This window comes from Arvicola amphibius, chromosome 4 (assembly GCF_903992535.2).
Source record: "Arvicola amphibius chromosome 4, mArvAmp1.2, whole genome shotgun sequence".
NCBI lineage: Eukaryota > Metazoa > Chordata > Mammalia > Rodentia > Cricetidae > Arvicola > Arvicola amphibius.
The window spans coordinates 87,630,175-87,652,683 of record NC_052050.1 but is presented as its reverse complement, the minus strand read 5'-3'; the positions used below and the strand labels follow the sequence as shown (position 1 = coordinate 87,652,683).

The following is a 22,509-nucleotide window of genomic DNA, read 5'->3' as shown; positions in this document are numbered from 1 at the left end:
TGGGTTTTGTTTCACAGGTTTATTCTGTATGGTATGAGATGTGAGGGGGAGATGAAGGGTACTGTTGGTTTTGTTGTTGTTGTTTTTTCTGTTCTGGGATTTCATAGCTGAGAATTTTAAAGCAATTCTCCTGACTCCTCAGAAGTCTAGGGTGCACAGGGTAAACCGGACTGGCTGTTGTGAGGAACCCATTGGTGGGTCCTGGGGTACCTCCCCAAGCCAAGTTTTCCTAGGGATCTCTCAGGATTGTATATTACATCATTTCTGACTCACTGCCCATTCTTAATATTAAGTCATTATGGCCTAACATCCATTTATTTACTGTAATTGAAAACCTTTTATTCAGTGCTGGGGAGTCACACCTAGAACCTCACATGCTGGGGAGTCACACCTAGAACCTCACATGCTGGGGAGTCACACCTAAGACCTCACATGCTGGGGAGTCATACCTAAGACCTCACATGCTGGGGAGTCACACCTAAGGCCTCACATGCTGGGGAGTCGCACCTAAGACTTCACATGCTGGGGAGTGTCTGTCACAGGGCTACAACCACAATTCCTTTTTTCTTCTTTCTTTCTTTCTTGTGATATTTTTTGAGACAGAGTTTTACTATGTAGCTCTGGCTGGCCTGGAACTTCCTATGTGCATCAGGCTGGCCTCAAACTCAGAGATCTACCTGCCTCTACCTCCTGAGTGCTGGAGCTAAAGGCATGTGCCACCATGCCAGGCTCCTCTTCTTCTTTTTTTTTTATTAGCCCTGTAAAAGACCTGAAAAACTTAACTTTGGAGGAGAAAAGAAAAAATTACACATTGCTAGTAACCCACTGGCCACCCTGGGGCCTCACCGAGGCATTCTGTGACGCTCAGAAATAGTGGATCTCTAAAAGCTCGATTCCATTGTCTCTTCGCTCAGATGTGCTCAGTATCAACTTGCTTTTCCCACGGGAAGGAAAGAAACACCGACAGAGCCAGAAGGTTCCATCACATAACCCCAGAAATGGTTTTGCTGCTCTTTCTAATTATAAATGTGGCTGGGGCTGGAGAGATGGCTCAGGGGTTAAGAGCACTGACTGCTCTCACAGAGGACCAGGTTCGGTTCCTAGCACCCACACGGTGACTCACCACTGCCTGTAGCCCCAGTCCCTGGTGATCTGACACCCACTTCTGGCCTCCACCACATGCACACACCTGATGCATATACATACACTCAGGCGTGCACTCATGCATATGAAAAAAGCAACACAACTGAACACATGCACGTACTTTAAGTGACTCTTAGAGATACCAGGAGGAAGGGAAGTTTACCCACGACCCCTGAACTCTCTCTCGCTGCCCCTATTACATGTGTGTGAACACTGTTCTGTGCCACGCATGTCATGTCAATTAGCGCAGCTCAGGGATGACTTGCAAATAAGGAAACTGAGGCTCAGGTTTGCCCTGTTACCTCCTGGTGGGCTCTGCCCAATTCCCCCTAAGGGTCACAGAACACTGTGGTGGTGGAGGGGTTTCCACGCAAGCTTGCTGAGTGAGAAAATGAAAGGAGGGATCCGTGTGTCCCCTGGGTGTTTTCACCCTCACTGAGTCATCAAGGACGGCCTCCAATCTGTACGTTCAAAAATTCCTAGCCCATTTGCACTGCTCATGTGTGGCTGTGGTTTCCTGTCAGCTCACACAGACGTGGGCTGGGAAACCAGGCGTGATTGCTTCCTAGCTCTACAGGGACAAAGTGGTGGGAGACTGGTGAGGTTTAGGCAAGCTGCGATTTCTGGCGCCTTCACGGAAAACCTTTAAGGGGTAAGGGCGGGCAGGGGTGTGGTCAGAATGCCCAAGTGAGGCCCCAGAGTGGAGCTTTCCAGTTCGATCTGCCCAGACATGGGACACAGGCCCTGCCCACATGCAAGCCAGCAGAGGTCCCTGTTTCCTACCTGCTGGCCAAGTGCCCTCAGTGTCTCAGGCCCATGCACCCCTCCAGATACCATGTCCTATAACCCTGCCGATAACCCCATGAGGTGGGTGCCATCATGCACCCGCTTTACAGGAGAAAAAAATAGAGGCTCAGAGAGAGGGTCTGTCTCTGTGTCGATTCCACACAGATGGCACGTGAGAGCCGGGACTAGGCACAAGTCTCCATGGCTCTCATTTCCCCATCTGCTTTAACCACACAGAAACTTCTTCGACTTCATTATTTCTGGGGAGAGAGGAGAGTTAGCTCCTGGACACTGAATCTGCTTCCCATGCCCAGTGGGGTGGGGGCAGAAACAGCCCAAACATTTATTATGGGAAAATAAACTATCTTCCCATGGGGAAAAAAAAAGCAATCGTTGGGCAGTGGTGGTGCTTGCCTTTAATCCCAGCACTTGTGAGGCAGAGGCAGGCGGATCTCCATGAGTTCGAGGCCAACCTGGTCTACAGAGCAAGTTCCAGGACAGGCGCCAAAGCTACACAAAGAGAAGCAATCAGCAGCAATCTCTGGTGTGCATTAGCCCATTCACAGGGCGTTAAGAAACAGGCTACACAGAAAGATCAAAGAGTGAAGAAGACACGCAGGAGGTGGAAGCTTCCGGCTACAGACAGGTGGGTAAATCTGTCCACCCGCCCGCCCACTCACTTTACCCTTGCATACTTCCTTGCAGGTAAATTACACACAGGACTCTCTGTCCAGCTTCCCTGAGAAACCTACTCTCCCGGCATACTTCACACCTCCCAGGTCTAGGCTGGGTTGTTTCAAATGCAGGATGCAACCTCAAAAGAAGACAAGTGACCGCCATTCATTGTGGGAGGAGAGAACAATGACCTCAGAGGTCTGGTGTCCTTTCATAAGAGTAACTAAGACAGAACCAGAGGTAATGGGCACCAACTCAAGGCCACCCAACTAGGTCTTTTAGAATGGCCACTTTCCTGTTTGCGTTAACTCTACATCATTTTTTTTTTTGAGACAGGGTCTATATATAGCCTGGCTGGCATGGAACTCACCCAGAAGACCCACCTGCTTCTGCCTCCCAAGCATTGGAATTAAAGGCCGCGCACCACCCTACTCCTGGCCAAATTCTACATCAATTTTTTAAACATCATTTTTTTAAGTAACACACACATTGTTCTTAGGCAGTCCTTGTAGCCATATGACCAGGTTGAGATAGGAATATTTGGTAAGTCCTGAATGCTCAGGAATGGTGTGTGTGTGTGTGTGTTGTGTGTTGGTCTTTCCTCCATGCTCAGTGGTGGGGTGAGCCATACATATGTATATACATATACACACATACATATATACATATACACACATACATATATACATATAGACACATACATATATACAGGCATACACACATACACATATGAGACCACATACCATGTCTCAAGATGACAGCATAAAGTTTTTACATTGGGAGCACCCACAGTCAGAATTTCAGCGCTGTGTGGGCTTCCCTAACTCACTTCGCAGTTAGCCTGGCTCTGGAGGCTCTACCTGAATGCCCACTGGCATAGGTTCATCTGCTGGATGAGTAAGAGCCAGCAGAAGAAATGCATACCGGGCTTGGGGAGGAAGGACATGAACAAATAAACAAAGGAGTGAGTAGCGGTCTAAGACTGACAAGCTGCATAGCCAATGGGCTCTGGGCCCAGTCCACATGATCCTAGTTCTGTGACAAAGTAACTCTTTGTGCCTCAGTTTCCTCCCCTGAAAATTGATCGTCATTGCTGTTGTAAGAATCAAGACACATGGGGACACACTGGGCAGCTGGGAGCCCTCAGGTGAGCCGAGCCCCTGGGACTGTGAATGCACAGCTGTGCCAACCGACCTACCCAGCAGCTGCACTTCGTCGGTGATGCCGTAGACGTCGATAAGTGCCCAGAGTGGGCCCCCCACGGCCACGCCACAGTGGAACAGCACCGGTTCACCATCGTTAACGCTGTAGAAGACGCGGCCATGGCGATCCGCCCAGTACGCCAACACCGTGTCCCGAAGCGCCAGGTTCTCAGGCAGCGCCTTGGCCCAGTATCCAGGCCTTGTGACCAGATCCGGGCAGGCATACTTGGGAATGTCCTGCGCGCTCATGAGAGACGGGTCATGCGCAGTGAAGCCGAAGCGCAGGGCACCGCTCCAGCCAGGACGCACGGCCACCAGGCGCAGCCGTACCTGCTCATACAGGCGGATGGGCCGCTGCGTGAAGGTGACACCGTTGCAGAAGCTGTTGCGCCGTGTAGCCCTGCGCGAGTGGCCGTCTAGCCGCACGTTCTTGCCCTTGGCCTGCGCGTGGAAGCGTGGTGCCTCACCCAGGACAGCACGCCTCTCGGGGCCAGGGCCGTAGCAAGGGCGGGTGGCCAGGAGGCGGGCAGGAGGGCTGGAGTCTATGGACAGAGAGAAAGCAAGTCAGTGCTTGGAACTCCTGTGGCCCGGGATTTTATTAACCATTTCCACAATATCCACTTTAGACTGGGCATGGATACATTCTAGAAGGTTCCGGCCTAGACCTAAGGAGCTTCTCTACCCCTGTCCCTAATGTTGGCACATCATTGCAGACACTTCACAGATGAGCAAGCCAAGGTTTAATGCTGGATGTGAACTGAGGACCACACCCAGCTTATCACCTCTTGGCCTGAGGTCAGGTGACCTCTTCATCCCCAGCAACCCACAGCCCCCCAAATCAAGAAGCTTCCCCCAGGACTACATTTGAGCTGCAGAGCGCCTGGATTCTTGAGGTGGGGATGTCTGGCTGCTTGCGTCAAAATTTGTGTTCAGAGTGAGGTATGGATCTGGGGCGCACACATTGTTCTGGGATCACTAAAGCAGCCTGCCGTCCCAGGCTCCCCACCTGATCTTCTTGTCTTCAAATGGGTGCAGGAAACTCCCGTCACTGCTGGAAGGCCCTGTGGACCAAATGCCTACATATGGTGGGACACCTAGAGTCTGTGATGGACCACTGGTAACCTCACCATCTCTCTGAGGCCCCAAAGTGGTTCCAGCCAGGGCTCTGGCCTTCCCCCTTCTCTGATGGTCAGGCGGTTAGCTTTTCTATAATGTGCCTTATGGGGGTTCATGTCTAAGGGGATTGGCTCTGAAGGCCTTTTCAGAGAACCCAGGCGGCCCAGAATGGAGTGGGAGTCGTCTCTTCCTCCCCCCTCTTTCCACTCCGAGGGAGGCTGCAGGTGGGTGATCACTGCAGGGAGGAATCCTGCACTTACTACACCAGCAGAGGCCATTTTCAAAGCAGGCCACCACAGTACATTCTGAGAAGAATGACAGGCCACCGTGGGGACACTCCTCCCACGCTCAACCCAGAGTGCACTGAGCTGTGGTCCTCTTGGGGATGGAGGTAGGTGGAGGGTTTGGTTAACCCTGAGGCTGACGGGAGGCAGAGCAAGGGGGAAAAAACCATCATGGCCCCTCTAAAGGTTGAGAAGGGAAGCAGTCCTCTTCAGACAGAAGGCACCCAGCCACCAAAGATGATACCCCAGACAAGGACCAAAACAGAGACCCTCGTTAGAAAATAAGCTTCAAGGGCTGCCGTCAACTAATTGCTTAGCTAACGTTAAGGTCTACTATGTGGCAGACAACATGCTAGACAATGGGGATACAACTGTCCTAAGACGGACAATGGTCCCCTCCTGATGAGCCCAACAGCAAAGGGAGTGTTTTCCGCGGGTGGGGGCGCGCTGATGGGGGTACACTGCAGAGAGCGATGTGTTGAGAGCCTGCCATGGGATTTGCATGGAGAGTCTCTCTGATGGGTGACTGGAGCAGAAAACACTAAACGAACAGAAGGAATGAGGAGTTTAGGGAGGAGCGTTCCAGGCAGGGACCACGGCGCAAAGGTTCCTGGGAAGGAAAGTACTGATGAACCTGAGCAACAAGGAGCCAGGGAGGGCAAGCTGGGGACTGGGTTCTGGGTGAGCCCAGAGCTGGGGGAGTGAGGGCTTATAGATATTTGCATATTATTTTTTAAAAAAAATACTTCGAGGGAGCTTCATTATTGCAAGCTCAGAGTCTAGAGAGGAAGACCGCTCTGGACACCAGGGCAAGATGGGCAGCTGGGAGAGCCACAGCTTGGATAGGCCTGTGGAAACACCATGCTCAGATGGGAGAGGGGCCAGCAGGTGGAGAGAAGGGGTTAGTATGTCTTAAGACAGAGGAGATACGAAGGTCCTAAGAAATTTTCCACACAGAAAAAAAAAACACTTGGTATGTTTGCTTTGAACATTAAAGCAATACTCAACAAACAGAACCTGCTTTTTAGAGGTGTCTCGGTTCTATGGAGTGTATCTGAAGGGCAGTGGAGGAGGGGAAGGGTAGGGTTGTGGCAGGTGTGGACTCGGAGGCAGGGCTTCAATCACACCCATCGAAGGCCTGGCCAAATCAGGTCCTCAATAAAGGCTGGCTGCTGCCTGCCAGCCTAGACGTCGGCTTCCTCCAGGCATTAGCTTTTCCAATAGCCCATATGCAGGTAGGGACATGGGCCAACAGAGAGACTGCAAGCCCCAAGCTCAGATCGGTCAGGGTCAGCGTATAACTCCCTTCTGTGGACTCTACTAGGTTATTCTAATATAGCCACAGGCGTGTCAAGGCCACTGTTACCTCGGGTTGGTCAGGCACACCTTCTAAGTCTGGGCTGCAGTAAGACCCCATCCTTTTCCACACACCCTACAGTCAGACACACGTATCTGCTGTTCTGCCTGCCCACAATGGTCCCTCCTTCCCCTACTATCACATCCAGCTACTAGGGTGATTGCACTCAAATCCAGAAGCTGGGGTGCAATTCTGGTGGTTAGCCAATATGGACCTTTCTGCTTGGGACAGGCTTTTACTTACAAACTGGGCAGTCACCATGCATCCAGCACACACCCCAGGCCACTTACTCTGCAGTGCCTTCCTCCATCCTCCCTCCCATTCTCACAATAAAGCAGCAAGGGCCTGGCGGGAGGGCTGCAGGGAGTGCTCCCAGGAGGCTCTGGAGAGAGAGAGTGCCAGGCAGTGTTCCGTCCACTGCTCACTCAGACTTGTCTTCACCCGCTCATACTCTCCGTGATCCCACAGAGTGACTGGCATCTCTCCACTGTCACAGCTGGATTCACTCCAGCAAGGGGCATATGAAACCAGCACATGCCCCAGCACCCAGGAGCTGGGTGGCAGTGGGTGGCAGCCATGTCCACAGAGATGGGCCATGAAAGGTCAGAGGGGAGTGCTGTGGGCAGAGCAGGGAGTTGGTTGCTGTGGGGGAAGCAGAGGACCACAACAGTGGTGGCTCAGGGTGCCAAGGCTGGGCAGTTGCTGGGTGAAAGGTTGGTATATGTGCTGTCCATGTCCCGGGACTCAGCTGGACAGTCCTAAATGCCAAGCCAGGAGGCTCAGACCAGATGACATAACCCAAGGCGAGAAGGGGACATGCACAGGTTTCTAACAGACCAGCCCTTTCGCCAGCCAGTACCGCCTGCAGAGAGGGGTGGCTTTGAAGAGGCAGCCATCTTTGGAACCGATGTGCTAACAATCAATTAGAGATGTATAGAGTTTAGAGGATGAAATCCAAGCAAGCAGGATCCCCAGTGTGTGCATTCACAGGGGCAGCGTGCACGCGCAGCCTTGCGCAGGTCAATGAACACAGGTTACAGCTTCCTAAAGACCAAGGTCCCCTGCATCTGCCGCTGCGTTCTCCAGGAAGCATTAATAGGACCACAGATCAAAGCCTTCAAAGCATCCAAATGTACTGTGACCTTGGGTGACTTCTTCTCTCCTGCTCCCCTCTGGGCACCAGCCCCATCTCTTCATCGTGTGTCCTTGTCAAACATCCCAGGAGCCTCAGCAGGTGTTTTCAGAGCCCAGTCAGATGATATGTGCAAGCAGGGGTGGGCAGACAGATGGGGAGATCCAGCCTCTACAACTTTAGGGTAAGTTCCCCGCAGACACCGCTGTGCTTTCGGAGAGCACTCTAGGCCCCGGTGGACATATTTGTTTAATCTTGATTACACAACTCAACTTCCTTCAGGGAATGAGGGATAAACACTCCATCCCCCCCTAACCCCCAGGCCATAGACTCGATGAGAGGCAAAGACAACCAGAGTGGTTGTGGGCAGGATGGATGTGTTCTTGACACAAAGTGGAGAGACTTACAAGAAAGGCCAACCTGTGTCCTGATGGGCCTCCTGCACCTGCCTTGCCGGGCCCAGGAACATTGGGACTGGAGCTAGCGGGAGAGTCAAGGCTCTAAGCATGTCAGCAGGAAACCGAACTCAGTCACTTCAGCAGGGGCAATCAACAACAGAAAATGGAACGAAAAGATGGATCCTGCCAGTCGCAAACCCAGTGCCCCGTTCATCTCTGTGCTGGTCCCCCGGCAAGTCGCAGTCTCCCACTCTGCATGCCCTACAACGGAGGTGTCTCAGCATGATGGCAGCTGGCTTTTAAGATGAATCCGCACCTTACTGTCTCCACTTCTGGTAGATAAGCAGGCTCCGGGTGGCCATCACCCACACTGCACACCTCAGTACTGAGGCACGAGCCCCAGTGTAGAGAAGACTCCTTGTCTATAGTGGCCAGGGACCTGGTCACTCACCACCTTTGCTAAGGGTCTGCTGGCATGCACCCCATCCTGCCCCACGTTCCTGGCACTCTCTATGAACCGCCCTGTCACAGCTGCTGAGCTGCTGCTGCCACCAAGACCAGATTCAGACAAGAGCACCTGGCTAGGATGAGGCTCCCAAATCACACCAGGGACAAACCCATGTCCCTTCCCTCCCCCACACAGCCAAGGTCCCTGGTTAGTGAGGCTCATCTAGGAACTGTGAGACCCAGTCAGGGAGAAGATTTCTGGGAGGTGGAACAGAACGGGCCTCTGAGGTCATCCATGTAGTTGACACCAGGGACAGTCTCTGCCTGAACCTCATAGCCAGTAGCTCTGACACTAAACCATGCAGCTTCAAGGCCAGGGTGGGCAGATTGGGCCTCTCCACTACCCAGGCCTGGGCAAGCATATGAACGCTCCTTGGGCGGTTCCTGCAGTTCTGGGTTCAGCCTGTGCCTGGTCGCTAATCTGCCTGAGGGCCCTTGAACAAACCCCTTTGCTTCTGACAGATGTGGCTCTGTCACCTGCAGATGGTGGTGGCCTTGGATCTCTACCTTGAGGTGGCTGGCAGGGCTGATGAGAACACACACATATGTCTTCTAACGTTCTGGCACTTGGTAGAAAGGTCCTAGCCTCACCTCCAACCAGGTGTTGATGTGGAAGCAGCTCCAGAGAGCACGGGCCTGCAGCCATACAGACCCAGTTCAAACCAGGCTGTGTTGTGTGTCTGCTGTGTGACCTTAAGCTCCGTGCTTAACATCTCTGAGCCTCAAGCAGACCTACAAGGCTAGTGGCAGTTATGTCTACCTTCTACGGCTGTCTCGAGGATGGCACAGGCTCAGCGGGTAGCTGTAAAAAACTTGGTCCTTTTTTTAAATCATTGGACTAGGGACAGAGTTTCTCCCAGAGGGGCCCATGGCTTTGACCAGGAAATGCTACCCCAGACCCTTACCTCCTCTCTTGTCCACAGACAGAGGCCTATTCTTAAGCGGCTGTCCTGTGTCAGGAACAGGTGTGCTATGTCAATCATCCCAATCCTCATGCCACTGAGTCCTTTGATCTATGATGAGGAAACAGTACCCACTGCCACAGGCATGGTGAGCATTTTCTCAGTGCTGGTAGTGACAGCATTCTGGTTCCAGCCAGGAGCAGGGCACCACCTTTAACAAGAGCATGCCCTTGGCTGGGAATCCCTGCTGAGCTCCTAAGATGTGCTGGACACAGACCTTCATGCTAGGGCTTTAGCTGGAAAGACCCCGGCAGAGTCCGTTTTCACTACCTTCTGTTTCTGTTGGGGAGGAGAAGTTAGGCTGTGAGGACAGGCTCAGGGCTGTGCTCCCACTTGGCCTTCTGCAGGCTGAAACACTTGGGTAAGGGTATGGCAGAGTCACAGGTTGAGAGCAATGAAGAGCGTATGACCTTCTCTCCCCAGAAACATACCCACGCCCCCATGCACAGAATCTGACATTCATCTTCAGAGGCTTCCTGGACCCTTGGATCATCAATCCTTCGATTGCAGACCTTGAGGGAGAAATATCTGGTTCAAGAAATACTTGCTCACAGTCAAAATGCAAACCAGCGCTGCAAGCAGCACAAAACAACACGGGGTGTGCGCGTGGGTAGGTGTGTGCAGGGCAAGCTTCAGAGATAAGAAAAACAAGGTTTCCCGCCATACCGAAAGGGCAAGGACTTGGCTGTCCTTGGCAGCAGACGGGACCTTTCCATTGGTGGGTTTGAAGTGGCTAGAAAAAGACAAACCGGCCCTGGCTCCCCTGCCAAACACAGCAACAGGCGCGCAAGGGACTTTGTTCTTGGCCTCAGAGGCCTGGCTGGCCAGCACCCTGCGTGGAAGAGGGCCAGCCCGCGCTGGAAACCGCCACTGGCCCTTTGCTGAGCAAACAACTGTCAACAGTCAACAGCTGTGGGGAGCTGGGGGTCTCTCCAGGCTGTTCTCTAGGGACTGTTGGGTGTAGCAGCCCCCCTCTGCTGCACTGGCTCAGATGGGAGCCCAGGCAGAGTGTCAACTCACTGTCCCTCCAACTGCACGGGCCCTTCGGCCAGGTTGATTCTTGATGAAAGGGCCCAGGAAACTCCAGTCTCACAGGCGCCAGCTTCAGGGTTAGGGCCTCAGTGCTGTGAGGGCCAGAGGGAATGTCCCTCATTCCTTCCCCAGTATGTCACTTCCTCCTCCATCTGACAGCTCTGTAGCATCCCTCTGTGCCAGCGCCTGTGTGGGTTGTGGGGTACATGTCCCAGTGAGTCACACACGGGACTCCCCTGCCACCTCTTTCCCCCCAGGAGATAGAATTAGAGCGGAAAGCAGCAGGAAGGACACACAGACAGAAGGGACAGGGGAAATGTGTTCGGGTGCGGGGAAGGGCACCATGGAAGGTCTAGAGGGGTGAATAAGCAGTCTGCACTTGGAACCTTCCAGAAGCACAAAGTGGACGGGAGCAAGAGGATACGGAGGGGATCAAGGGCCGCATCACAAAGGGTCTTAAAGGCCAGGCAAAGGAGATCTTCCAGAAAGCTTGGGGGTGCTGAGGAGTTTGAGACTGGACCACGCCCCCACTGGATCTACCTCTCTGCAGAATGGGGTTCAAACTGTGAACCCTCTTTTCTTCCCTGCCTGTCAAAATGGCCCAGTAGGACAAGCCATGAGAAAGGCAGCCAAGATTTTGAACATGGTGTCTAACTGCCACACACTCCTGCCCGGTCCAGTCCCCCACCCCCACCCCCACCCCCAGTGGCGCTTCTCCAGGCAACCCTGGCAGCACTCACAGATAAGCTGGCTAGAGCCGCCCAGCCTGTGCTCGCTCTCTCTCTCTCTCTCTCTCTCTCTCTCTCTCTCTCTCTCTCTCTCTCTCTCTCTCTCTCTCTCTCTCTCTCTCTCTCTCTCTCTCTCTCTCCTTTGCCTTGCAGACAGCCACTCCCCCAACCTGGGCGGTGCCCTGAGCAGAGGCATTGTAAAACCCTGCCAGGTGAGCACCTGCAGATCCTTCTAAGAGTTGGGTGTTCGTGGCCACAGACTCCCTCACCACCTTGCAGGGTGGAAATGGAGCAGGGAGTGGAACAGGCTCTCCATCAAGGCTGCCTCTCTCCCTAGACTCACACCGCGCAACATGCTCACCCCAGGTCTCTTTAACATCCCAACCTGCAAGAAGAACGCTGCAGATGGAAGCGAGGCCATTGTGAAGCTTGGCACAGATAAGGGATTCTGGCTGGGGCAGCGGGGTGGCAGTGAAAGCCATCAATCAGCCAGTTCACAGCCTCAAAAAAGGTCACAGTTTGGCGGAACTTGGGATGAACAAAGGCAAAGTTTCTAAAAAGGGAAAGCGGTGATTGTGGGGGAGGGGAGCTCCTAAGGGCCTGCAACCCTGAGGTGGGGGGTGGAGAACCAGAGGGGAGCCTACTGGAAGGCAGATCCTGGGGCTGAGGCGGCTGAAGAGCAGGGGCTTGGAGAGGCAGAGGAAACTGCCCAGGGCCAGCAGGCTGAGACTAAGTGACAGTGAGGCTCTGAGCAGTCACCTACAGCTGGGGTCAAGATGCTGTGACTGCAGGCCCGGGTGTGCTTGGTTCTGCACCAGGCTGGATCTTCCAGTGTCTCACAGGCCGCTGAGGACAGCCTGCTGTCCTACAAGGCGATGACCCATGCTCGCCCTGTGCAAGTCTCCTTCCTACTGGGTACTGGCTCCCTGTGGCCACTGTATAGCTCGAAGCCCATTTCCAGAGATAGAGAGGGGCTGGCCATGGCCAGGGCACAGGTAAACCACACCTCAGTGAAAGCCCACGTTTGTTTCCATGGGACAGGACATGAGATGTTGGGTATGACAGGGCAACTTGGCCTCAGTCCCTCATCAGCAATTCGGGGAGTGCAGATTCTTCGTGTCCAAGAATAAAGGACACTGGTGGAGTCCTACTATGTGCAGGGCTCCGACTCCCACCTGGTATTCATTTCTGAACCCTGAAAAGGAGGGTGGTGCCGTCATTTTTCTCACCCTAAAGATAACGAGGGGATGGAGGCTCAGAGTGGGCGACTGTCCTGCCTGAGGACACACAGACAGAGGTCTGAACTCAGTACTGCCTCTAAGACCAGGGCTCTTCCAAACACCTCTCCTGGGTTCTAGTCAAAGTCTGCTTGTGATTGCTCGGAGACCCTGGGCCAGGCTCCAGGCCTCAGTGACCCATTCTGACAAATGGGAGACAGGGCAAGGCAATGCAGAGATCCCTGGTTCTGTGAACAAAGTCCCCTAGGCCATAACCCAACCACATGGAAATTCCATTCTGCCATCTCCTGCCCTTGAACACCAAGAACCTTGAGGGAAAGGAAGCTCTCCTGAGGCCCAAGGAGCCTGCTGCCTACAGTGGAAAGTTACTGAGCCCAGCTTTGGAGGCACAAGGTGGAAGTGTGCCTACCCATCTCATAAATCCATCATCCTGGGGGGCCAAGGGGGATAAAGGCAAATGCCCAAGGGCCATACTGTGGTATAAACTGGGTGGTGCTGAGGGTGTAAACAAAATACCCCGGGCACTTGGCCAGCCCACAGCCAAATGCCCCCGCCCTTCCACTTCCCCAAATGGCTTACTCATTAAAGAGCTTTCCCCACCAGTGGGAGGTAAGGCCTGAGGTAGGGTATCACTCGGCCAGTGGAGTCCCTGTGAGAAGAAGGAATGAGGAAAGATTAGGGAGCTTGGCAGCTGTCCTGGGTGGAGGTTCCAGGACAGGCTCACAAACACATGAACCACTGAGTTGAACTAGAGGCTGGCTATATCGGCTAAAGCAGGTAGCTTCCCATCACCTCAGTGTCCAGATCTGTAAAATAGCTCTAACTCCTGTAGACTATCAGGGGGACACAGATACATGGCCGGGAGGGCCACAGAAGGCATCCCTAACTCACCAGGGAATTTCTTCCCAAGGCTTGAGAATATAAACTATCCTCCCAGGATCTGTGTGACATATGACTAGGCCAAGCCACTCAGGTGACAAGCACTCCCTCACCTTTGCCCTGGGGGCACTGACATGAGGAAGTCTTCTGGCACTAAAAATCTGTCTCTCTGGACACAGCGGACCTCTGCCCACGCTGCCCCACCCATCGTGTCTGAAAGCAGACCACAGGTCTGGGAGGCCCCAAGCTGCCAATGGCGACACTTCCAATAGGATGGAACAGGCCTCCTCCCAGCTGTGCTTTCCACACCCCTGACTGGCTTTGGCAAGGGCTGGAGATACGTACATCAGACCTGGGGGATTCTCAGGCAGCTTCCCCGAGGTGAACCCACAGGGCACCTGGAGCATGCCCAACCCACCTTTCCTGCAGCAGGATGAGGGTGGGGGGAATCTGATGAGTCAGGACAACCAAAGAACGCTGATCTTAACTTGCAGGGGGCACCCTCCTCTGCCCCTCTCGGTACCTGTTTCTCAGCAGTTATGTGGAGCTAACTGCAGCGGCTACTGGGGCCTGAGCTGAGGGTTAAACAAGTGTACTGGCTTAGAATAGTGTTTGGCACCAGCAGGCGGTGGGACACACGCTAGCAGTTCTGATTACTCTGTGTCTGTCTCCTTCGAGAGCACCTGATTCCGGCTCGGCATGGAGCAGCTTGCTGGCTAGAGGATTCACAAATCTCAGAATCCAGGTGAGCACTCTCCTGGTCCAGAGTTTGGCACACCTGAATGGAAGTATCATCACCTCAGTGTGCCAGGAGGGAGTTGAGGCTTGGAAGGTCGTGCTATTTGGATGGCCAAAGGGCAGGTGGGCCACAGATTCAGGTAGACAATCAAGGACCCTGGCCGGTGTGGGGACAGGCTGCTCTTACCTGGCAGCCAGCCTCCCAGCAAATGTGGGCCTGTGGTGTCTGCCATCACCTGGGTGTTCGGGTTCCACTGGACAGGCACATGCACCTTCAAAGAGATGGGTACAGAGCCATGCCCACCTCTGTAGATGCAGAGCCAAGGGTGCTGGGAGGGGATATTTTTACCATAGGTAACTTCAGATGACAGAAAAGGCGTGTCCCAGGATGCTTAGCATGGGGACAAAAGTCAGCCACTTGATGAGGCAAAGGTTCCTGAGGGCAGGCCTGGGGTTGGGTGGATCACCTGCCACTTCTCAGCCACATGACCCAGGGCAGGTCTCATTACTGCTCTGAGTTTCTTTCCTCATCTTGCCCCTTACCCTCTGCTTCAAACATTGCCACTGCCAGCCTCTTGCCTTCTATTTTACACCTTCAAAGCACAGCACTAAATACAGATACGGGGTACAGAGCTGCCTTGTTCCACCGTGGAGGATTAAATAGCGTGGCCCTGACCCTGCTGGGAAGCTAGCGAGCAGATTGCACCCCGTCTGCAAACCTCTCCTGCCATCACGAGACTTCCTGTCCCCAGCTAGTACTAGCTCCCAGAACTCTGCATCTCGGCTCCCATCTTCTCCTCGCACCCGGGGTCTTTGACCTTGAGGTGTTCTGCCTTCAACAGCCGTCTGCTCTTTCCCAACAAAGCCTCTTTTTCCTTGGATAGAGTGTGCTTTCTCCAGGAAATGCTCCCTGCATCTTCTGTGGGTCTCCTCTGTCACTATCGCTGTGGTGACTTTGCTGGTTTCTGCCACTAAAACCCAACTCCTTAAGACCAGACTATGGTCCTTGTCCTAACCGAGTGTGCCAACTGCCCAATGGGCAGCTTTCTCTCCCAAAGGCTGGTATTCTGGGAAGCACCTGAGAACCCAAGGGTTGGAGGGAGTCCTCCAATCCAGTCCTGGGTATAAGACGGAGGGTCACCTGACCAGCCACATGCCAGCCAGTCCTTACAGGCCCCAGGAGCAGGACTGGGAATGCCCTTCCCCAATGACAACCATAATCATGATGTTCTTTCTTGTTTACCACTCCCAGCACACTACTCGGGTCACCCCGCCAGCCTGGGAGCTGTCCCTTCTGTTCCTGTTCTCTGCTGAGGATCTGGGGCACAGTGGGGCCTTATTCTAAGATCTGGGCGCTGCCCTCGTCTCCCATTCAGCCAAGTGGCCTCTGTCAACACAGGCTGTGCCCATTGGAGGGTTATGTTTGACCTGTCACATGGACATAAGCATGAACCTAGCAGGTGGTGGGGACACCCTAGCATTTAGGAAGCAGAGACAGGAGGGCTGCTGAGTTCAAGGGCAGTCTAGACCATACACAGTGAATCCCTGTCTCAAAAGAATCTGCTGGAACTATAGAGACGGCTCTGTGGTTAAGAGTCCATACTACTATTGCAGAAGACCAGTGTTTGGTTCTTATGACCCATAATGGGTGGCTTATTAAGTCTGTATAACTTCAGCTCCAAGGGATCTGAAAGTCCTTCTGGCCTCTGCAGGCACTGCACACATGTAGTACACGCACACACACACACACACACACACACACACTCAAATCATTAGGGCTGGAGAGACTTTTCAACATTTAAGAGCACTTGCCGCTCTCCTAGAGAGCCTGAACTTGGTTCCCAGCACCCACATCAGATGGTTTACAACCGCGGTAATTCCAGTTCCAGGAAATCTCACATCTCTGGCCTCTGATGACACCTGCATTCATGTGTTCAATCTCACACACATGTAACTATGTAATTAAAATAATAAGACATATCTTGAAAAAATAATCCTTTTGCCAGGCGGGGTGGCACACGCCTTTAATCCCAGTACTTGCAAAGCAGAGGTAGGCGATCTCTGTGAATTCAAGGGGCCAGCCTAGTCTACAAGAGCTAGTTGAAACTCTGTCTCAAAAAACCACCACCACCACCACCACCAACAATAATAATCCTTTTATAAAGAGTACAAGTCAGTACCTTTTCTATGCTGTATCATTAAAGAGCATTTAGTAGCTGGTGCTAACCCACAGTGGACAGGCGCTTTGGTAGCCCAGCTTGGTTTGGGGATAGGGTGGCAGTAAGCTGGTTCCACACCATGGGAACATGCAGACCTTCTGGGTGTGGCATTCAAGATTGTACCCCATGCCTGGGACATGACAGGTGTTGGTGGCCACAGAGTAACCAAACCACACAATTCCATATAAGACCCTAAGGGCAAGCAGATACTCAGCCAGACTTCCTTTCCGATGTAACCTCTTCCAGGAAGCTACTTTATCTCCCACGGTGGGGGAGGGGCAGAATGGAACCGGAGAGGATGAAACTGAAGTCCACTTGTTCTGTCCAGACCACAGGCTTCTCTACCATTCGCTCACACAAGACAGACCCCAGTTCCTCTTCCCACATGCACTGTGTGCATAGCCCAGGTCACAGCACCCTTACAGGACCTCACCAGGGGGCCTTGCCCAGACCTCCTGAGCATTAGTCGGCAGCATGTAGGTCTCAGGGACGTCAAAAGAGTTGCCGTGGCTCTGAGGAGCTCGGATCAGCTCCACTACAAAAGAAATTCTAACAACTTGAGGGGGTATACATGGCCAAGAGGACAAAGGAAACGCAGCTCGGAACTTCAGCTGAGAGAAGGCAGGGGGTGTGACGAGAAGGGCCACTGTCACTTGTTGGCTGGCTACTGCATAGTGAACAAGACCGTTACCTTCCCAGGGGTTGAGAAAGCCATGGTTCAGGGATACCAGTGGCTTCTCATTCAGGGAACATCATCTCAGTGACCAGACAGAGGGCTAGGCAGCAGAGGGCCAAGTGGCTACAGGTTTGCTTTGTCTAGAAGGGTCTTGCTGGCATGCACCTGGTCCAAGACGGTCTTGTCTAGGAGGATGGGGACAGGGGCTCTGTGGAAGGGTCATCTAAGGCAAGTAGGAGTACATCCCTTCTAGACTTAGCATCTGCAAGCTATGTGGTATATTAGGAAGCCTGTCTGTTTCCTGTCTGTCTGTCTCTCTCACTCCTATAGCAGTGACTCTGCCCTTGACCTCTCTGAGCCTTCATCTGTTGCCTGTGAAATCAAAGATGGCCTTTGAACACACACAGTGAAGGTCTGGTCCAGCCTGCCCATGGTGGCCCAGATAGACTCAGCATACCTCCTAGCTAAAACTCCCAGACAACTGGCCATTGAGCAGACTCTGAAAGCTGTCGGCTTGGCCAAGCATTGGCCAACTTAATGACTAAACCAAGTCTATAGTTTGAATTCAGCATCTCCTCCAACCAGTGCTGGGTGAACCCCAGAGGTGCACAGGGAAAGGTCTAGAATGTGCTGGTTAGGAGAAAGGAGAGAACTCTTCCTCTTACCCTTCCCATCCTGGAAAGCTGCCCTCCCCCATTTCTACCTGTTATATGCTTATTTTCCCCTTATAAAGCCCAGGGAAGGCCAGTGAACTGAAGAATACCACCACATGGCATTAGGAACCTGATGGATCTCAGTCTGCTAAGGCCTAGCTTGGTTGAAGCCTGTGTGAGCTGAACTCACCCAGTCCTATGTCCTCTAAACTGCAGGGAGCTGATACCTTACAGCGCAGGATGGAGATGCATCTGGAAAGGAGGGTGAAGCACACAGTAGGACCTTAGCAGATGCAAGGTCTCCTGCTGACCCATGCTCACTCCTGGGTCTAGGGTATACATCGGAATATGTTGGTGCAGTTTGAGAGAGCTGCCAAAGGGGTTCCCACCACCAAAGGGTACCTCCCTTCCTTTGGCATTTCCTTATTGTGCCCTATAGCAAGTCATGTGCAAGGTGGAATACCCAATAAATGTTATCTAAACCATGGGGGCACTTAGTAAGTGTTATCTAAGCCTGGGTTGAAGGGATAATGCCCGCCAGAAAGAACTGAAGACTTAGGAGCTAAACAAACCTCAGTTTCAATTCTGGCGCTGTCAACTAGAGGAGCACTGTAGACCAAGAGACATCATTTGACCTTTCTGAGCCTTGATTTTTCACCCATTAAATGGGAGTGATGATCCTGCTGTGCAGGGTTGCTGGGAAAATTAAACCCATTCGTTCACTCGCTAACCACCCCAATCTCTGCTCCAGAAGTTCAACATATAGCAGCGATCAAACGTACACACTTTGTGTCACACAATGACATACGCTCAGGAGAACCATAAAGCAAAAAAAAAAAAAAAAAGAGAGAGAGAGAGAGAGAGGGCTGGGAGGAATGACAATGCCTAGAACCCGTCTAGAGCAAGGGCCTGAGGGAAGGGAAGGGGGACATCACGTGGAAATCAGACTGAGACTGCCAGGCCACCCGATGGGAGTGTAGCCGCCTTGAGTGGTGTGTTGGTGTGTGACTGCAGCCACACATGTAAAGAGCCTGGCACAGAATCCAGGTGCTCAGCAAATGCCAGCTCCCTATTTCCAGGGCTGTGGAATGAGCCCCACGCACGTGTCCCTTGCCCAAGAAAGAAAGCACAGCTTCCCCGGGGGCAAGCCTGAGCCAAGCATTCCTTCAGCCAAAGATGCAGGCTCCGTTTGCGCTCCACCACTTGGTGCTGAGCCTGCGCCAGGCACTTGGCTCTGAGATGGACAAGCCAGGGAGGGGAACAAGACCATCAAGGGCCTTATCCTCATGGAACCCCACACAGAGTCACACCAAGAAGCAGTGACAGAGCAGCACGGTCCTATGAACAAGCAGTCTTGGAAGCAGAGAGTGTAGCTGCGGAAGGGGTCCTGCAAAAGACGTGCACGGAGCTTGACAGTGAGCCACTGAGTGGCCAAGCCAGAGCATTTCAGGTGTGAGGGGCTGGGTACAGAGGTGCAAGAAGCCAATGGCAGGTAGACTGGAGAAAATACACGGCCCTTCATGTTTCTTGGCATCTCCTATCTGAGGTGCCTCCTCTTCCCTCACTTGGTCCCTCTGACACTAGGGGGCTCCCACACTTACATACAGCATGGTATGACCTGCCTTGACCTGAGCCCCCAGTCTGGGGCTCACCCACAGCACCAGGCCCCAGAGGAACCGACATAGTGCCAGTCTCGAGCAATATGTGGTCACCTAGTGAGACTTGCCTGTCCCTTCCCGTACTCCAAGTGTGACCCACAGGTGGCAGAATGGCTTTTTAAAAAACTGACTAGACTAACACAGACATTCTGGATTAAGAAGCTGAATATAGAGCAGTGGAGTGGTGTCTCCCTCCCGTGGACTTGTGTGCCGTCGCTGATGACACCTCAGGTCCCTAGGGCTGGGGGGCTGGGTCTCCCCATCCTAGCAGTAGCCATGTGCACAAGAAGCAGCTGTACTCTAGTACAGACCCAGGTTCTAATGCCACCTCTGGGGCTGACCAGTCTGGGACCTGGCTGACATCCAGTGAAAGCTGCTCAGGGCTTATTAGTAGAAGGGGCTGTCTCCCTCCTCGGCAGCCCTTGGACCTCAGGCTGGCCCTATGCAGACAATCCCTTCCAGAGGAGGGGACAACTCTTTTCTGATAGCTGCTGGAGGAAGGGCTGTGGGGGTGTCAGCTGGGCTGCCCTGAATCTGACCTACAGCCAACCTGCTGCTTCTCTGAGCTACCTGCCACCAAACACACACACTCAGCCTTTGCCCCAAAATTTGCCCCAGGTTTATACCCAAATACTTCTGACGACTTTAGGCAGGCGGTGGGGGTGGGTGGGTGGGTGGCGGACGGGCTGACAGGGCCCATATAGTCTCCACCACTGCCTGGTATCGGGTCATTTCTCATGTTCTGAGCTTCAACTTCTTCGTGTGTAAAATCGGGGTGCCCTTCCTTACGAGGACGCTTCTTTGCAGACAGGCAGTGGCCCAGAGCCTCGGCGAGCTGACCTGTTCTACCATCACTAGGTATTTTCAGCGAGGCGTGGTGTCCCCCGGCCTCCGCACGCCCGCCCCACGCCCCTCGCCCACAGCCTTTCTCCAGTCTGGGAAATTCTAGGGCTCCTTTAACTAGGGGGCGATGCGCTCCGCAGCAGTGGCTCAGATGGGGCTGGAGAACCCCCAGTTGAGCGGACACCCGAGCTGGGCGCAGCCGGGCGCGCGTGGGAACGCCGCCAAGAAGTAGCACGTGTGGTGGGGGCGCCTGTGGGTTGCGCGCGGGGACCCGGGACACCCGCTACCCGCAAGACCCCCTGGAGGGTCCGGCTGGGGGAAGCCCCGATGGCCCCCGGCTTGCTCCTCAGCGACCTCGGGCTGGAACAAAGGCGCGGGGCGCACGGCCAAGGCCAGGAGAACCAGGCGGGGTCTGCACGGCCTGTCTGGGGTGCGGCTCCGGGCTTCAGGCTCAGGCAGCCAGAATCCCGCGTGCACCCGGGGCTCCGAGGCTGGGGCTGCCCGGGGAGGACCGAGCGCTCCTCGCCACCTCGGGGCGCGGCTCCGCGCGTACCTGGCAGGGTCCGGTGCACCGTGTTGCCCATCGCTGCTCCGAGAGTCCCGGCGCGGGGCTAGCTGGGCGGGCCGGGGGCCGCGGCCGGGCTGCGGGGCATTGCCGCTGTACGGGCGACCGGCGGGCGGCAGATGGGCGGCGCGGGCGGCGGCGAGAGGAGGCGGAGCCACCGGCCCGGGCGCGCCCGCCCCTCCCCCGCGCCCTCCGCCAACCGTGCCGGGGCGGGGCCGCAGCCACCGCCGCGTCTTTTGAAAGTTTGCACCGGCAGGGCGTGGGAGAGGCGGGGCTGGCCTCCCGTCCTTGCCGTTCCCGCGCGGGTTGCGCGGGTTCTTTCTGCCCCTCGGGAGGGGCTGCTGGGCGCTGGGTCACTCTGGGCGGTGCGCCGACTCCAGGGGTGATAGTCACACGGGCAGGTCGCGCAGGACAGTGTCAAGGACTTCAAGGCAGTCCAACCAGGGTGAGCTGTGGAGCCTGGGAACTTCTTTATTCTCTAGACCACATACCTAGGAGAGACTTTGGTGGCATGCAAGGATAGGGAGGGGTGTCGACTCAGTCATTAGCTCACTATCTCCCCCCCCCCCCCCATTAAAATACTGGCTACAGCCTATGTACCAGGCCCTGTGCTGAGCCTCTGCTCTTCAGGAAGAGACAGTAGTGGTTGATGTAGGAAAGATTAGCCATCAAGATCACACAGTGATCAAAGTCAGCAACAACATGGAGGGTGTTAGGTAGCATTGGTTGGAGGTTTTGGGGAGAATGGAGTTGTGTGAGAAGTGGGCAATGTATGTGGGGGGGGGCAAACATTCTCGTGAATTAGCCCACCACATACCACCACATAGGTTTTTTTTTTTTTTTTTTTCCTCAGAACCTTTCAGCCTTGGCTACTGTCTTACACCGAAGTCAACTAGCCTGTGCCTTTCTGGTCCAGACTCCTAGGCTGGAACACCAAGGTGGGGAAGATGTAACTGTGTGAGGAGACCCAGTCCCTAACCTTTGCTCTAGTTTCCCCTGTGCTGTGTATTCCTACCGCCCTTGAAGCGGGGTTATCGTCTCCACGTCACAGACAGGGTAAACTGAGGCTCCGTGAGTAGAAGAGATGCCCAAACCTATCTCCCAGTAGCTGAGTACAAGCTCCTTCAGAAACTGCGAAGAACACGGGGTGACAGGGTGCTCCGAGGAGAGCCTCTGCCTTGGCTTCTCAGACGTCCCCACCCCCTCCTCTCCAGGAAGTGCATCCTGACCTACTCTGTACTGAGTTTCTTTTTCTCAATTACAAGTGCTCCGAATTATTTATTTTTTCACCCCTAACTCTGATGGGGGAAAGGTACATTGGCTGGGTGGTCCTTCACTCTCTATGAGCCTGGGGTGCTTAGAGAGGCCGCATTGCTATAAAAGGACTCGAGGAATTTCACTCAGATAAAAGGACTCAAGGCAAAAGGACTCCGTGATGGCAGGGAGGGAGGCTGCTCTTGACTGGCCTTTTAAAGACCGCTTTCAGAGTGCTCAGCGAGTGGCTGTGTGTCACCTGCAGCCGACGAGCCCTCTGCCATCCTGGTGCAGTGGAGGAGGTGTCCACATGGGATTGGTGGGTCTGAAAGGCAGAGACTGAGCCTCTCCGACCTGTGAAGATGTGCTTTGGGAAATACTGCCCCGGCCATGATGATGACACAGTAACAAACCCCATGGGAAAGAACTGGATCAAAGAATTTCTTAAAGATTCAGAATTCCAA

General features: G+C 53.9%; 1 protein-coding gene across 1 annotated transcript in view; it reads right to left on the bottom strand.

Moving 5' to 3' along the window:
* The window catches only part of Neurl1b (neuralized E3 ubiquitin protein ligase 1B), a 33,443-nt gene extending 12,542 nt beyond the window's left edge, over positions 1–20,901 (bottom strand). The window contains exons 1-2 of the mRNA XM_038328564.1: positions 20,780–20,901; positions 3,803–4,348 (exon numbers count right to left, since the gene is read on the bottom strand). Of these exons, the coding sequence (XP_038184492.1) occupies positions 3,803–4,348; positions 20,780–20,810 (577 nt within the window). The 5' untranslated portion in view covers positions 20,811–20,901. The remainder of the gene's footprint in view (positions 1–3,802; positions 4,349–20,779) is intronic.
* Positions 20,902–22,509: the final 1,608 nt, after the last annotated feature.